The sequence below is a fragment of the Mastomys coucha genome, unplaced genomic scaffold (assembly GCF_008632895.1).
Source record: "Mastomys coucha isolate ucsf_1 unplaced genomic scaffold, UCSF_Mcou_1 pScaffold23, whole genome shotgun sequence".
NCBI classification, from domain to species: domain Eukaryota; kingdom Metazoa; phylum Chordata; class Mammalia; order Rodentia; family Muridae; genus Mastomys; species Mastomys coucha.
In genome coordinates, this window is record NW_022196906.1 from 116,506,719 (window position 1) to 116,524,199 (window position 17,481).

Sequence of the window (17,481 nt, forward strand, 5' to 3'; positions counted from 1 at the left end):
TTCATGGATTAATTAATGCCTGCATCTTGGGAGTCAATTTTGGGGAAGTGGGTTTCTTATAAAAAGAAGGCTTAAAGCCCTTTTTGCCCTTTGTCCTCTGCCAAGAGATGAAGCAGCGAGGCCCTCTTTGTATACTACAAATGCATGGCACTCCTCACAGCCTCCAGCACCTCGAGGGATAAACTTGTTCATTGTTCATTGTAAATGACTAGTCAAGGTGTTTCTCTACAGCAGCAAATATGGTCTAAAACGGAGAGTGATGCATGAAGTCTTAAATGCAGGTAGAATATTAGTGTAGGCCTCATGAAGGCCAGAGTCCTGCCAACCCAACCCCAACAACGAGGTTACAGAGTAAGGACACACTAATCGTGAGTGAGTATGTGGGAGTGAATAGCACAGTGGGAGCTGATGACTGGAGAAAGATAATTTTATAGTAACGAAGGGAATAAAAATGTTGATATTTACATTATCCATTTGCCTTCAAAAAAAATCAAGAGGGTGGTGGGAATGTTTCTGTTCAAACCCACATTCACATACCTGCCCTTTGTTAGATCTCTGGGAAAGGGGGATGTCACATATTTGTGGCCTTATTAGAATGATTTGAAGACTCAATCAGTTAGCTTACATCAGGCTCCTGAGTAGTCCCGGGCACCAGTACCACACAGGTGTAGCTGAACTAAGAGAACCTATTACATATTCTCAGTATTTCATTTTTTGGGGGGCAGGGAAGAGGAGATAATGGGAATTGAACCTAGGAACTGATTCGCAGAGGACCCACTGAGCTCCACAGCTCCAGCTGTAGGCAGCTTGTCACAAGCACAGAGCCAGGCTACTTCACAGCACTTTCTCCTGACCTGAGGGACCTGCCCCAGCCAAGGAAACATCCCTTATGCAACACTAGGATGCCTCTATTTGTTTAATCACAGCCAGTGCCATGGCTCTGAATTCTATTTTTAAAACGCAACCTTGGACTGACTTGCTAGCTGCTGACTTCTATTTGCCTGTACGGAGTTTCACTCTTTATCACTTTCACTCATTTGCTGATGTCCCTTAGCCAGAAAAAAATTTAAAATAATCCCATGCGTGGGTAGTGGTGGTGATTTATGGTTTTAAAAAGATTTAATTTTTAAAATTATGTGTCTCTGTGTGTGCCTACTTGCTTGTATGCGCACCATATACATTAAGGTGCTCTGAGGCCAGAAGAGGGTGTTGCTCCCCTGGAGTTACAAGGAGAGCATTCTCCTCTGTAAGACAGTATGCACTCCTAACCACTGGGCCATCCCTTGAGGCCCTCTCCCCTTATTTATTTTAAAGACAGGGTCTCACTGTATAGCTCTGGCTGGCCTGGAACTCTCTATGTAGATCAGGCTGATCCAAATCATAGAAACGTGTTTGCCTCCGACTCCCAAGTGTTGTTTTGAAGGGCGTGTACTACCATGTCCAGCTCACGAGAATATTTTTATGAGCCCTCAGCCCTCTATCATTTTAGAATGGATTCTAGTAAGTGAGCCTCCCTCCCTCCCTGTTCTCTTCTAACGACCGTGGTATGTGGTGATGGTGTGTGTGTGTGTGTGTGTATAATTCTAGTACACACACACACACACACACACACACACACACACACACACACACACACACACGCTCAGCCTTCCCATGTCTAGAGTCTGGCAGGGTGGAGTGCAAGTTCCCAGTGGCCACCACCTGAAAGGAAGGGCTAGATGGGCCACCACTTCTACCACGTGTTTCAGACTCAGGCTATCTCTGGCTGGGGTCTCACTTCAGGCGGCAGACGGCTTGCCTAGCGCCCCGTCCAGGGCAGTCCACTCGGGCGGAATGACGCATTAATGGTCATTATTCCGATGGATGACTACCTAGGTTCCCGCGGCGTCGGGCTGACCTTCCTAACCAGTGCCCCCGCCTCCGCGCGACAGGCGGGCAGCGCATGCGTGTCTGCGAAGCCGGGCTGCGGGGACACTCAGCCTCCAGTGGCGCGACCGCGCCCTCGGAACGTCCCAGCGGACGGACGACGCATGCGCGGGCGGCTCGGTCTTAAGGGTGGCCGCGGCCCGGGGCCGCCCAGTCGGCCTGGCAGCCGGCTTCGAGGTGCGTTCCTGCGCTTGCGCGGCGGCGGTGATGAAAGCGATGGCGGCGGAGGAGGAGGTGGACTCGGCAGACGCCGGTGGAGGGTGAGGATCACCCGGAAAAGGGGGACGACGTGGGTCTCGTGCGCTCTGGCGACCCCGGGCGGCCAGCCGAGGGAAGGCGCGGGCGCCCGCTCTCTCGACCCGTCGGGGCTGACAGGCCGCGCCAGGGCCGCGGGGCTGCGGGGAGGGAGAGCGGCTGCTGTTGACGGCCGTCCCGGCGATCCCGAGCGCGGCGGAGCTCGGAACTCCGCGCTGGGACACGGTCGTCATCCCTGGACGCGGGAGCCGGGCGTCGCCAGGGTGGGAGAAGGCGTCGGCCTCGGAGCCCCGCGGGACAGCCGACCGTCGGCGGTGCGGAAGCGCGGGGCCCGGGGTGATCGCGTCCCACCTCCGGCTGCCCCGTGCGCTCCCGTGACCCGGCGGTCTGGCTTCACTAGAGAAGTCTGCCCGAGCAAACTTTGTGAAAGTTGAAGGGCAGATGCCTAACAGGAAGGAAGCCCTTAAGTTTTTTGTTTTTGTTTTTGAAAACCGGAATTGCTCTGTGTAGCCCTGGCTGTCCTAGAAATCTGTAGACCAGGCTAGCTTTTCAGATCTGCAGAGTCCCAATCCTTTTGCCTCAGTCGTCCCGTGCTGGGATCGCAGGTGTGAACCACCACACCCAACTTTTTCATAGACATATTAAGTTATTATTTTCAGTCTTTGATATGTCATGCCCGTATGAACAGGATAATGCTTGTGGAAAAATTAAATTACTATGAAAGTTGTTTCACAGAGTCTCAAAAGGCTACTTATTTTGTATGGACAGGACTATACATCTCCTTCATAAATTAAATGTTTTGACAGTTGTACTTCAGCTATTTAGAGACATTTGCCCAGAAAAGATAACCATAGGGAAAATAGATTATGGTAATGTGAAAACAAGTATTTCAGAAAGATGTTAGGGGAGGAATATTTTGAAATGTTAGAAACTACACTCTTCAAGTTTTGTTTAAGTGATAATTTACAAGTGGAGCTCACTGGTCTGTGGTTGAACTTCCTAATTATACTCATATGAAATACAGAGTGTGTGGTACAACTAGGTACCTTGTGTTTCTATTAAATTTGTCAGGACAGTTTCTGGCTCTGAGAATTCTAACTTGTGGGCCCTTTTGGTCTTGATACTATGAGGCTCAGGAATCCATAGCACAACGGTGAGAGTGACATGGCTAGGGTGATGACTGGAGGTCACTGAGAGCAAGACTGGCCACAGTCCCCAGACAGAGGTAGACCTCCCTGGTATTGAGCAGTGCTGGGTCCAAGCAGAGAGAAGGCTAGGTTCCTGCTGGGTGCTCCTCCAGTGTGGCCATGCTAATCCTAGAGTCTGCCCTGTGTGTAGATCTGATCACTCCTATTCATTTGGAGCTTGCTCCTTCAGGTCTCTGCATTCAGCTCTAAGGCATTTTCCTCATATTTCTGCTACTTCTCAATGGGATTGGGACTCGTGGAATATTTGCTTGCCATTTTGAGTTAAGTTCTTCAAGACATTTGGGGCTTAGATGATGCCATAATTTGGGTCTGGTCTGAATGTCCTAAGAAGCTTCACGTGTTGACATTTAATCCTCATTGAGAGGAACTCAGTGAGTGGAACTCCAGTGTGATGATAGTTCATAGAGGCAAGGGTTTGGGATCCGTCAGTAGAACTGAGTCCTGGTGATTGAACCTTTGTGGTTTCCTAAGAAGAGGAGGAGAATTCAGTGTATGTACAATGTTCTCAGCTCCCTGTGTCTTGCCATGTGATACCCTGTGCTACCCTGGGATTTTACCAGGAAAAGTCTGACACTAGAAGTAATCCTATTTTGTACCTCCAGAACTATGATGAAAACACCTCATTTCTTTACAGATGGGGAGATGATACTAATAAAGCAAGCGATTATAAGCTGTCATCCTACAGCATTTGGAGCATATAATTCTTTCCCTTTGTGACTCTTTGTGGAGACAAGTTTACTGGGAAGGTTTCAAAATCCTATCCCTTTCAGTTGCAATACAGTTGAGAAAGCCAAGCATAATAAGAATAGGGTAGATTGCTTTAATGATATCCCTGAGAATTACATGCTGGTGGAGTTTGGGTGAAAGCCATCACAGAGATTCACCATTGCAGAGTAGACCAAGAAACAGGTGGTTTGCAGGGCACGTTGGACTTGATCTGTACTGCAGACCATTGCTGAGTTTTCAGGAATTTTACAGCACAGCATCCTGAAACCAGCCACAGTGGGAGTATTTACACCATGGAAAATTATCAGATTCTATTAAATAAGACCAGATTTTTCTCTGCTGCCTCAGTTGATTTGCCAGCATCCTGCTGGGTGTATGTTAAAGTCTCTGTATAGTCCTGTGCTTTGGAGATTAAAGAGTGAACTTCTTTATCTTACCTCCTAAAAAACTGCTAAGATCTAAACATTCCTTCCTGCTGCTACTGTTCTGTAATCCTTGCCCCGAGACTTTTTCAAAATCTTGAAATTCTTCAATGCTAATCCCAGTGCTAATGCCCATATTTATTCCCACACATTATTGAATTTCACACATCATATACAACACATACACGGTGACCTCAAGCCCTCATGTGAACACTGTACTACTGAGCTATATTCCCAGCCCTCCTCAGTCCTCTTCAGTGTTCAATACTATAGTGAAAGTCTTATTAGACAGCTAACTTATATTTACTCTCTTAACCGAGACCAGTAGTTAGCTTTACTAAGATCTATTCTTTTAGCTATTTTCTAAATACAAAAATTCCCTACGACTTTATTATAGTCTTTTTATTTTTTTAATTTATGAATAGTTCCTGAACTATCTTTCTTTGAAGGACTGAGATCTCATTCTCTTCTGGGCTGAAGTATAATCGTACTGTTTGGTTTTGCCAGTTGTTTATATCTACTTTTTCATATTTAACATGTTTAGACCATACCTTGCTATGTCTTCCTTCCTTTAAACAGTGTAAAGTGTACAGCTCATCCCTCTACTCTTCTCATTTTTTGAAGACAGTTGCATTCTTCTGGTTATCTACACTTGTTTGGCTTCTATCAAATCTGTTCCCTTTATTGTCTCTGGATAACAAATCAATTATCAAGTCCCCATAGAGTCTAACGACCTGCCCTTTCTTGTCCCACTGTTACCCAAGAGCCACTTAGTTCAAAATATTCATATTCTGTCTCAGGGTTTTCGTAAGGTTGCTAACACACATTGTACATAGCTCATTTTATTACTTCCTTTATCCAAGAAGAATGCTCTTCTTCACACACAGTGGTTTTATAGTTATGGTTTGTCCCTAGCCCAACTGCAAAGCCATTTGGAATCTGAGTGGCTTCCACATAGCTTTGGGGTTTTATTTCTTTTCTGTGCACCTGACTCAAACTCTGAAAAGCCATATTTTCATGCTTCCTAAACACATTCCTTGTTTCCCTACCATTCATCATGGTTTGTTTCCCTTTGGTTTTTTTTCTGTAACCCCAAATTGATTGTTACCCTCTTTCTTTAATGTCATGGTATTTTGTATGTTGGTTGATGCATGCTCATGTATGTATATGTGTGTATATGTTGCATGTGGAAGCCAGATGAGGAAGACCACCCAGCACCTCCCTCTGTTATTCTCTGTCTCACTCTTGAGACACAGGGTCTCTCACTGAACCCGAAGCTTGCTGTTCTGTTCTGGCTCAGCAGGCTCCTGCCATCATCTCCCGGTCTTTGGGCTACAGGCGTGCTAGGACATGTTTCCTCAGTGGGCATCAGGAACTGAACTCAGGCCCTCATGCTTGCACAGCCATTGCTTTACCCGTTGAGTGATCTCAGCCCCCATGGTATTTCTTAAAAAAATGTTTTGACACTTGGGGAGGCAGAGGCAGGCGTATTTCTGAGTTCGAGGCCAGCCTGGTCTACAGAGTGAGTTCCAGGGCAGCCAGGGCTACACACAGAAACCCTGTCTCGAAAAACCAAAAAAAAAGTTTTGAAGTTGTAGCCTTGAACTTTTGATTTTTCTGCCTCTACTTCCCAAATGCCAGGATTGCAGGCATGTAGTACCACAATCAGCTCTAAAGTTCCTTTTTCTCACTTAGATAGTATTTAATAACATACATATTTATAAATTTATTTTGACAGCTCTGAACAAGGCTTTTGTTTACTCAGATGTTTGGCAGAGTCCAAAGGGGCTTTATAAATGGTAATCTTCAATAATTTCTTATTAGCTTTTTAGTTATTATAAACATGTGCTGCATGAACACTGAGCTTACAAACCTAGTAGTTAATTATTCACACCTTAGGGGTGTGGCTTGTTTTCATAATATTCAGATGTTTGTATTTGAATAGGACAACAATTAGAATTACACACCTAAATTTTCCTGGGATATTGGAAACAAGATTCTATTTCTTGACCTTAGATGAACCAACCCATGCCCCTCTGTTCCTGCCCCCCAGAGTAGTTCTACAGTCACAGACCAGCAAATGCAGATGTCAATCCTGTGACAAATAACAAGACTTATAAAATCTGGGTGGGGCACATAATGTGCTTCAAGGATTCAAAGATGTGAGCCATACTATTTAACACTCATCCTGAAATGTTCTGCACTTTAAAAGCAGCCTCGACTAATTGTTAAGTTTTTAGTTAAACTTAATGCCCTTGATTGAGTTACAGAAAATGTGTATAAACTCTTTTCAGAACTGACTTAAGGAGATGTTGCTTCGACTGTAGAACAGTGAGTGTGAGTATGCACATGGAACAGTGTTCCATGCTAACATGGAACAGTGTGAGTGCTAACATGGAACTGCTTCACATGTGCTTGACTCTCTATGTGAGAGAAGGTAGGAAATGCCATAGAGAGGATATGTGTATATGTGTATGCTTGTGGGTATGTAAACTCTTGCTTTTATAACAGAGTGTAGTTCTATATAGCCTAGACTGGTCTCAAAATCTCAATTTTTCTGCTTCAGCCTTCTAAGTGCTGGTATTACAGGCCTGAGTCACACCACTCAGCTTTTAGATTCTAAGTTAATATATAGGTATATTAGAGGACAAGTGCTGTCATGGCCAGTGAGAAGCTAAATCATTTAAGCTTCATGCATCTTTAAAAATGTATTCATCACTTAAATTGTTCTTACACGTGACATATTCTTGCCCCTCTTTCACAACAACAGGGTTTTACATTTCTGTTTCCAAGAAAGGAGGCCTTTAGTTGTGTTGGTGTTCCAATTTGTAACTGTTTAATTCTTCTTTGATTAAAGAATAATTTTAGAGGAATATGTATATTACCTCTAATTTGTATATTTATTTTTAAAAACCCCAAAGCTTCATGGTTTCTTTAAATAAGATGCAATTCTTTGTTTAGATTACTTAACAGAGAACAATAGTAAGCACATTTTCTGTTCTTCATTATATCAATAGAGGGATGGCAGCTATTTTAAGCAAAATTATAACATAATAAAATCCTCTTTACTTATAACCTAATTAGAAATGTTATGTTAAGTGGCCAAAAGAGTGTGTGGAAATTGGCCAGGCTTCTGTATATTTTCTTCAGGATACTTTGAAATCTCTTTCACCATTTCACAATATTTATAGATTGTGCAATTCAGGTTTAGTAACACTATAGATAGTCAAATGTCTCAGAGAACAAAACAGGAATTACCAGGAACTTAAGTGTTCATGGCATGAAGAACAAATACATTGTTAGTGATAGTTACACAAAAGTTAGGTAGAAAGTTCAGGGGGAAATGCAGGATAATTAAAGTAAAACTTTTTTTATAAATATACTCTAATATGTTAATCACAACTGCCTGCTTTCCTAAGAGTTATCACTTTTAGTGTGGCTTTCTAAAACTTTCCTTACTAATTTTCTTTTTGTTTCCACTTGAGTGGTTATAGATGTAGACCAAGAATCTTAATTATTTTCTTTTTAAAATTAGGTGCTTCCGGGTTGTATCTTCTTTACCAAGAAGGTCCGTGCCCAGGTCACAGGGCTTTTAAAGAAAATCTTTTGGCACACACTGGCAAGCCTTTCTGGTGTTGTATGTGTTTACTTTGGGAAAGTTACAATCTTCGCAGTGAATGGACACACTGGCAAGCCTTCCCAATGTTGTATGTGTTTACTTTGGGAGTTGCAATCTTCGCAGTGAATGGCTTTTCTTTGTATTACAGTTGATACTACTTCCATCTCCTCTGACATCAGGCCTTGGCTATGGATAATAGTGCTTACTGATTATTGCTTAAATAGGTCATACTTTTCTTTTTTCCAAAACTGTGTGGAGACAACTATGTCTGTTTACTGGTCTACAGATGGACCCTGTGGATTTTTACCTTGAATCTGTGACCACGGAAGAATGGCTCTGAGTCTGACAGGCTTAGTTTCAGTCTCCACATGCTAAACCCATGGCACGCCAGACAGCTGGATGGCCTCAGAGCCCCAGTGGAAAGAGTGTCCTTGGAGATGTAGTTAAGTTAACCCGGCAGACAGAAGAGAGGATTAGCTAAGGAATAACAGAGATAGCAAGAAAGTATGAGGACTTCTGAAGGGTAGACAGACCTTGCTTTTCACTCTTTGTAAGTGTTCCTCAGGAGCTGGTGTATGTTTAGTACTCTGTCATAAAGAAACAGAATTAGAAGTCAGCCTCCGTACTCCATCTTACCAGTAATCTGATTAAAGCAAACCTGGACAGAATTCTGTTTGGGCTTAGGGGAAAGTCTTTCTTCACAGTTCTATTAGGAATGATTTTTTTTTTTTACTTCAAATATGCTATAGAAAAAGCTCACTTGCAAAAAATAGCCCTGTATTGATGAAAAGGTAACTATGAAAATAAGAGATTTGTTGCCCCTTCATTTTTCAGTGTAATCCACCAAGTACAAACACTAAATTAAACTGTTCATTAAGAGGATAGATAATTCTAGCCTTTTTGTTTTTGTAGGCCAAATGTTGTAGTCCTTACCTGCGGTGCCCAGGTGAGACCCAGGCACTGCCCCTGAGGTAGAGGCAGATGAGTCCCCGGGTGAGACCCAGGTACTGCCCCTGGGGTAGAGGCAGATGAATCAGAAATTGGAGGCCATTCTCAGCTGCTTAGCAACACAAGCTTGGATTTCCTGAGAACCTGTCTCACAAAGAAAAAGCTTTGCTTTGCTTTGTGGTGAGTCATGGAGGAAGACCTCTGCCTGTATTGGAGTCTGCTTCCTAACTTAAAATCCTAATTCCTGTACAAAGAAAGTTTCCATCTAAAAATAGTTTTTAATGATTGAACCAAAGAGCTGTATTTGTGATTTTTTTGTCCCAACTTATTTATGTCATTTGGAGCAATGGTAAATTATACTTTATTTCAGTTTTTTTTTTTTTTTGTACTGACCTCTGGCAAATAACTGTGCTATTATCTGACGAATATCTGTTTAAGAAAAGTGATGGAAAGTGATGAGATTCAGTTAATAAAAAACTTCCTGTTCATAATTTTATGATCAAATAAAGGCATGATGCTCGGTCAAAGACAAATGTCAATTTTAAAGCAAACAAAACCACATTTCCTCCTTTTATGAATATTAAAAAATTGCTTAAGCCTTATCACTCCCTAGTGGTTTGTAGATAGATTTGCATACTCAGGAGTGGACTGGTGCTAACATCTTCTTACCTCAGCAGCTGGTCAGTGTAGTGCTTTTGAGGGGTGCCCTTGGTCTTGCTGTCTTGTCAGTGCATAAGTATGAAACAGGCATTTTAATGCAGGCTATTATATATCAAACTATATGGCTATGAAAACTGACCAGATGTATCTGCTAATATTCTCCTCTGGATTCTCTCTATTTGTACACACACACACACACACACACACACACACACACACACACACAGTACTACTGAACATACTAGGAAATTTTGTCTAAAGAAAGTTAACTGTAGAAATAAAGGGGTTGGCTCGTATTAAAGAGTGTAGCTTCTAGGCCATTGTGCTTCCAGTCACTGTCTGTTACATGCTGAGGACTCTTTCCTGGATTCTCTTCTTTGTGTCAATATTCAGCAGTTTTTTTATTTTGAAGGTTCAGGTCCTTGCTCCGCCATGTACTTTGTTGTTACAGAACCTGAGGCACACTTGTACTCTTTGCCTCAGGAAAGCCCATGTGCCCTTCTTCATCACACTTCTGTTAGGCCAGTGACTGCTGCCTCGAGTTCCCAGTCACAGCTCTCAAGTGCTCACGTGCGCATCGGCCAGTTGGTGTATTTAGTACTGGACATAAGGTCAGCTTTTAAGATGGATTTAACTTTTGGTGTATTCAGTACACAGTAGACAGATAAACATGTAGGAAAAAAAATAGCCGCTGACTACAGTAACTGTGTCTGTAGCAGGGTTGGACCGCACCTCTGCGTCCTGGCTTCAGGAATAGTTTTTCTGAAAAAGTGAGACATTAAGACCAATGGAAGAGCTGTGTGAACCTTGGAGATATTCAATATAAAGTTTTGAGAGGGGTGAGGCAAAACAAGTGAAAAGCTGGGTAGAAGCAGACTGGACAGTTTGTAAAGTCCTGGCTTCACAGGACCTAGGAGTATGGGCCATCTGTAGACAATAGGCAACTTCTCAGGCATTGAGGGAGGTAATCTCCTGTATACTACAGGGATTTGGGGGTCTTTCAGAACTGAACTTAAATTATCTACTTTTGTTATTAACTGTATATCCTGGTGTGAACCAAACTTTAGCTTTCACATCTGTGAACTGGGCCTAATTTGGGCTAAGACTACCCAAAATTGTAAGTGACCTAATCATTCATCAGACATTAGTTACTAAGTACCTGCTATGTAGAAATGCATTTTACAGGAACTGTAGGAGAGCCTATGAAATTAGAAAAAGCCAAAGGCTGAGTGAGCAAGCATCCCTCCCCAAGCAGCTTACTTCTCAACTCACAGCAACATTTTTGTTTCTCTTGTTGCTTGTTTTATTCTATTTGAAGTACAGGAATCAAACCCAGGGCCTCCAGCATGCTAGACTAATGATCACCACAAACTGTACCCAGTCCCTATTTGAATTTAGTGTGTTCTCTATCATGGTGGTGGTACTGAGGCAAAACACTAGGAATCTTTATTACAGCTTCTAACCACTGATCAAATTTACCCTGTTTCTGTTTTAAATATTCTTTGGCTACGTCTTCATGTCTTGGTCCCTGTTGCCAGTGCTTTGGTTCAGGCCCTTAACTTTCCTATGGAACTGATCACTTTTCAAATTCATTCTTCATTCCTCAGGAATGTCTCACTACCATTACTGAATCCTTGCCAGCTGCAAATGGCTGCTGAACTCTGTATTGCATCAAATTACTTCAGTAAGGTTTTGGTTTGCTGGTTGGCCTAAAGCTGAAAGTTCATCCTCCTTGTAGTTGACTCCTAGCAAGTGTCAGTCATGGCCTGGCCACATCATCTGTTGTCTCAGACCTGCTTTCCTTGTTAGCTTGGTGCTGCTGTGTCATTCTTCTCAGGTGATGTTTATTGGTGCCAAGGAACCAGCTGTTCTGGGCAGGTTGTGCACAGGCCAGCAGCTCTTTGCACTTCTTCATGATGTCTAAAACTTTTTTCTTTTTCTTTTTTTTAATGAGAATTTTAAAAAGAAGTTTTCTTCTCACTTTAAGCCTGCTGTTCAGGTGAGGTGAACCTATTCATACATAGTCTTTAACTTTTTTGCCCTTCTACCTGTTAAGAGATGGCCTTATTTTGGGAGTGGTGTCCCTCCCTCATGCCCTCCCTCCCTTCCTTTCTCCATTTCTTCCTTTCTTGTCTTTAGCCTTTCTGTGATTATTTGGAATTTGACTATCCTAGAGAATGAGGTAACCTTTGTTACTTACCTATAGGTACCCAGTGCCTGTCCCATTAACCTGTGCCACTTGTAGCTTGCCCTGCGGGTGGTGGGGCTCCCCGAGGCCTTTCCAGGATGTAGTAGCTAAGAGTTGGCAAGAGCGTGACATTACTTATTTGCATTTTGTTTTTGGTGTTTTAGGTCAGGATGGCTGACAGGGTGGCTTCCTACCTGGTGTCCCACGTCTACATCACACCTTAAAGAAGCTGAAGAGAAAATGTTAAAATGTAAGGTTTTCCTCTTGTAAGTTTCTTCAGCTGTTTACTAAAATAGACCAACCATAGTGCATTGTCCTGAAACTGAAGATAAGATCCTGTGGTGTGATAGCTGCTGGCAAAGAGCCTTCTTGCTCTTCTGTTTCAGCATGTGGCGTGGGGTGAGGGTGGGGCAGTGATTGTCAGTTTTTTGAGTCTGAGATCCCTGTTAAATTCTTAAAGTAGTAAGGATCCCAAGGAACATTGTTTATGGACTATAATTATTGATATTTATTACTAGAATTAAGTTTGAATTGAAATTTTTTGTTGTTTTGAAAATAACAGTAATAAACTATTCCATGTTAAAATAATATATGTGTTAAAACATTGCCTATTTCCCAAAAAACATAATTAGAGGAGTGACATTGTTTTCAGGAGCATAGATCTCTGTAATGAGCTGGATTCATACACTTGTTTCTGTGTACTCACTTGTCATGTGACTTGGAAACCACCACTAAAACACTCAGGAATGAGAGTAGAAGAATAAATGGGTGGAGAGGCAGGGGAGGGAAGTCTGATGGCTCACACCATGTGTTGTGAGAGCTCAGACTATGTATTGTGAGGGCTCACACCATGTGTTGTGAGAGCTCAGAGCACATAGTACTTTTGCAGAGGACCAGGGTTCAGCCTTAGCACTCATACCAGGTGAATCACAACCACTTGTGACTTCAGCTCCAAAGGATCTGATACTTTTGTCCTCCATGGGCACCTGCACTCAAGTGTGCACAAGTATGCTCGTGTTTACCCACATAATTAAAAAATAAAGTATTTTTAACAGAATGGTAAATAAAGCTTTAATATTCCCAAAGACTTTGCTGATGTGCCCAAACTGTACACAGATTGTTGTTGTTGAGAGCAGATTCTTAGTGTTCCAAGTCTTACTGATGGCCCAGACTTGGTGTGAAGTGTCACCAGCTTTTGGGCAAGTTACCTTGCTCAGCTTCCCCTTCCTTAACTGTGAAATGAGGGCAGAGCGCTCCTTTGCATTCCTCTTGAATGTACTGTTCTTTAAATCCACATTCATATTGGCACAGGAGCCTGTTGTTTTCTCTTATGAGCACTGAAATTGATCCAAACTTCTGGTATTTATTGTACAGTTTTCTTCTGCTGATAGAATCTACAGAAATTGGTAAAGCAAAGGCTTCCTATATGTTATCATTTGCTTTGTCTATGCTGATGTCTGTCTACACCTGTTTATTGCCCTCTTTACTTTCTCTTTTGTACGTTTGGCAATTTCAGAGTAAGTAACCATAACTGGTTCCATTATTAGGAATGGGTGCTTAGTCCTTTTGTGTGAGTTTTAACTCACAAATGAAATTCTATTCCATGTACCTGGATAATGTTGCTATATACAAAACTATTGGAATTTTCACTGTGGTTTGCCTAACCACAAAAACACCTTTTGTTAGGTTTATTAAAATTGTCAGATGCCAACATGTGTACTAATGTCTGACTGAGAATTGGCCTTGCTCTGATGTCAGACGTGAACATAAGTGACTAAACATTGGGGTGAGCTCTCTACTAGGTGGTACAGGTAATTTTTATGGGAATTTCTCAGGCCTGTTTCAAAAGCCAAAGAGGCTTCTTGCACATCCTAGATCACCTCCTTTTCTAAGTGAGGGAATTTCTTCCAGTTAAGGGCAGGGTATCTGTTAAAACTCCAGTGAATGCTGCCTTTGTATGTACACAGTGTACATGGATGTACACTGTCACTATGTACATAGAACCTAGGGTCAGTTCTTTGACTAAAGGGAAGAAATATGTGGCTGTCCATATTCTGTCTGTTGTACATGAATATGCACAGATAATTAAGAACATTCCTAGAGTAGTTATTTAGTTGATAATTAAATATAAATCAACTTTAGTTTTATTGTTGGTCAATTTGTAGAGTTTAAAGAATTTAGTTATATGGGATTTTGAACAGTTTTGATCTATAGAACTGTATTATTCTTATCTTCTGGCCAATTGCCTGAACTCAGGTTGCCTCATGACGAGGTGTTCATATCCCACGGTGTTCATGTCATACCCTGTGATTCCTCTTTTCCACTAAGCTTTAAAATGACCTAACTCTCCAGTGTGTGTTTAGTGTAGATACAATTAATCCTTCTCCAGGTTCCTGATAACTTTCCATGATCCTTTCAAGTTTGACCTCAGTCTCAGATGCTAATCTGTCAAGTGTTCTGCAAATTCAAGATAATATTCTTTTCTTATTGTCTGCAAAGCTAGAGATCTTAAGTAGTGGGTCCACTAAGTTCTTTTGCAGTTGTAGGCAGGTAATACTCTCAATATGCTAGAGAGAAAGAAGTCAGGAGGTCACACGACTTCCAAAGACTCTGACCACAGATACTTGATGCTTGTCTGAGGTAAGTCTTCCCCTGTAGTTGTAAAACATGGTCATTTAGATTTGCTTGCTTTAGTCAGGCATAGACTCCTTTAGGGGCTGATATAGTAGCTAAAATAGCAGGACCAAGGGTTACTCACTGCTTCTGCTCTGAGAACACTCAAGCAGTGAACTGAGCAGAGACTCTCTCTTCACCAGGTGTCCCATGCACTTACAAGAAAGAGCCTGTGCGCATATCCAATGGAAACAAAATATGGACGCTGATGTTCTCTCACAACATTTCTAGTAAGACACCACTTGTCCTCCTTCATGGTTTTGGAGGAGGTCTTGGACTTTGGGCCCTGAATTTTGAAGATCTAAGCACCGATAGGCCTGTCTATGCCTTTGACCTATTGGGTTTCGGCAGAAGTAGTAGACCTCGGTTTGACAGTGATGCGGAAGAAGTGGAGAATCAGTTTGTGGAATCCATTGAAGAGTGGAGATGTGCCCTCAGGTTGGACAAAATGATCTTGCTTGGACACAACCTGGGAGGGTTCTTGGCTGCTGCTTACTCACTGAAGTACCCATCAAGGTAAGTGTCAGCAGCAGGGGGAGGGCCTCCCCAGTGTTAGTCAGGGGTTTCCATTCTTGGAGGTTACTGATGAGCCTCACAAGATAGACATTCTCTTAAAAGACCTGATAGATAAATGCCACAACTGCTAACCACTTTTGTAGCTAAAATAATGAAATCAGATTTTCTTGTTACATGTACTATATATAAGCTTGACAAAGGATATTATGTTTGTTATTTATTATAATTATACAAAGTCTAATATATAAGCTTTTTTGAGACAGAGTCTCACTGTGTAGCTCTGACTAGCTTAGAACTCAATATGTAGACCATGATGGCCTCCAGTTCACAGAGATCTGCCCGTCTCTGTGTCCCTAATGCTGGGATTAAAGGCATGGAAAGTTCACGTGGCCTAATGTATAGCTTCAAGCCACCAGGGAAAATACCATGGTGCTATTGCTTATTTTCACATTACAATGAAACCTTTGGATCCGTCAGGCTTTTCTAGACTTTTCACTAGGTTATAGTTAAGTTATAGTGGGAAGCAGGCTAGATCTCTGACAGAACAAATCTATATGCTCTGAGCTTTAGTTATCTTCATAGTGCACCTTCCATGGTTTGTGATGATACTATTCCCTAAGCTTTTTCATTACAGGCCTTTTAAAGAAATAATTATTTTTGAGACAGGATCTTGCTGGATACTAGGCTGACCTCTAACTCACTATATAACTCATGGTGACCTCAAGCTTGCACCTCCTGCCCTTTTCTCCTAACTCATGGTGACCCCAGGCTTGCCCCTCCTGCCCTTTTCTCCCTGAGAGGTACTGTAGACTTACCCCATTATACTCTTCAGGAACTTTATTTCAGTCCTTGAATTAGTGGGTGTTTTGCTTTAGAATCTTTTACTATTTTTTGTACTGTTTCCTATGATATTACTGTTTTATCAGGAGTCACACTTAAGTCCAAAGAAAATAAAAGAAAAAGTTAGCTTTGTTTTGAGCCTTCTTTATACAGAAGAGAAGAATATCAGTGTTTTTGTGTTGCTGATGTATTTTTTCCCCTTTGAACTGTGTTTTAAATCTAGAATTACAGAGATCATGGACATTGAGGATTGTGGGTGAGGCATGGGATGGTTGGTCATTTTCAGAGTGTCTGAATCTGCCATGAGGCCAACGTGTTACACAGCTGCAGACATGTGGTATGCACAGCATTGGACATGTGGTACAATATGCTGTGTTTTATCTCTGCCACAGCCCTCATAGTGAGAATTTTGGTTTCTTAAAAAAAAACAACAACATAGAAATATTATTAAGAATGTGGTTTTTAAATTTAATCCTGTGTGGGATGTGGGGCTGCTTCAGATTGTCCACAGCAGTTGACTATGATTTGACTTGTGCTCTAGCAGGGGTGTGATTTTTCCAGCTGTAGATAGTTTCTATGAGTGTAGTGTTGAAATTCTGGGGACATTTCAGAGGGTCTGTAAATGCTCGGGACCCGGAGAGGTAGGGGTTGTTGGTTTGTTATTAGTTGTTGGTTGTGGTCTGTTAAGTAGTTGTGTGAGAAGAGGAAACAAGAAGAAATTAAATATCCTGACTGCAAAGATAAAACTTGCCCCAAGGAACTCAACATCCCTAATCAGCAGGAAGTGGTCTGACAGCCGTGTTGGCCCCATCCTGACCCCTCACTTTATCCAGGGATCTTTTTCCTTTCCTCCCTATCCTTTTTTCTCTCGTACCTAGTGGTAGGGGCTTGAAAGGGTGGAGAGGGGTGGAAGAAAGAAGAACTGATAAAGAAGCAAAGGCCAGGTACAGCATCTTTTCTCCACAGATTTGGTGTGCTTCACCCTTTGTACCGGAGTTTTCTGCTGGATTCAAAGTTCCTTATGTGTTTGGCAGTGATAGTCTTGTCAACCAGACCTGTTCATAAAACAAAGCAAAACAAAACCAACCAAACAAAAAACCCAATAAAACCCACCACACTTTCTTTTCTTGGTAGGCATTTTTAGGCTAGTCTGTGATTGCATCATACTCATAGTGACAAAACCTTGTGATATTTGTGGGAAAGAGAAGAAAAACACAGTTAAGACAGCAGAGCTGTTTGTACGATTGACTCCCTTGGTTTTTGTACTCGGCTATTATTATGTGTGTAATGGCATCTCTGGGTGAGGCTGTGGGCTAGACAGTGATCATCCAGCTCTACACTGTAAACTCAAACCTTTATAAGTGGCTGCTGGTGAATGTTTCGTGTGCAGTAGTGAAATGCTCTGGAGAGGTAGAGCTTGGTGAAAGCTTAAGGACTGTCTGTGGGAGAGAGGAGAACCCCCTCTCCCCCATGGAGCTGTTGACGGTCTCTGGGAGAGAG

At 42.2% G+C, this 17,481-nt stretch overlaps 1 protein-coding gene across 4 annotated transcripts in view; it reads left to right on the plus strand.

The window, feature by feature from the left end:
• The first annotated feature begins 1,906 nt into the window (after positions 1–1,906).
• Abhd5 (abhydrolase domain containing 5) overlaps positions 1,907–17,481 on the plus strand; it is a 27,104-nt gene continuing 11,529 nt past the window's right edge. Inside the window, exons 1-3 of one of the 4 annotated variants that reach the window (XM_031344320.1) lie at positions 1,907–2,186; positions 12,117–12,202; positions 14,769–15,141. In XM_031344320.1, the coding sequence (XP_031200180.1) occupies positions 2,134–2,186; positions 12,117–12,202; positions 14,769–15,141 (512 nt within the window). In that variant the 5' untranslated portion in view covers positions 1,907–2,133. The remainder of the gene's footprint in view (positions 2,187–12,116; positions 12,203–14,768; positions 15,142–17,481) is intronic. The other 3 variants (XM_031344319.1, XM_031344322.1, XM_031344321.1) reach the window with 3 other exon arrangements.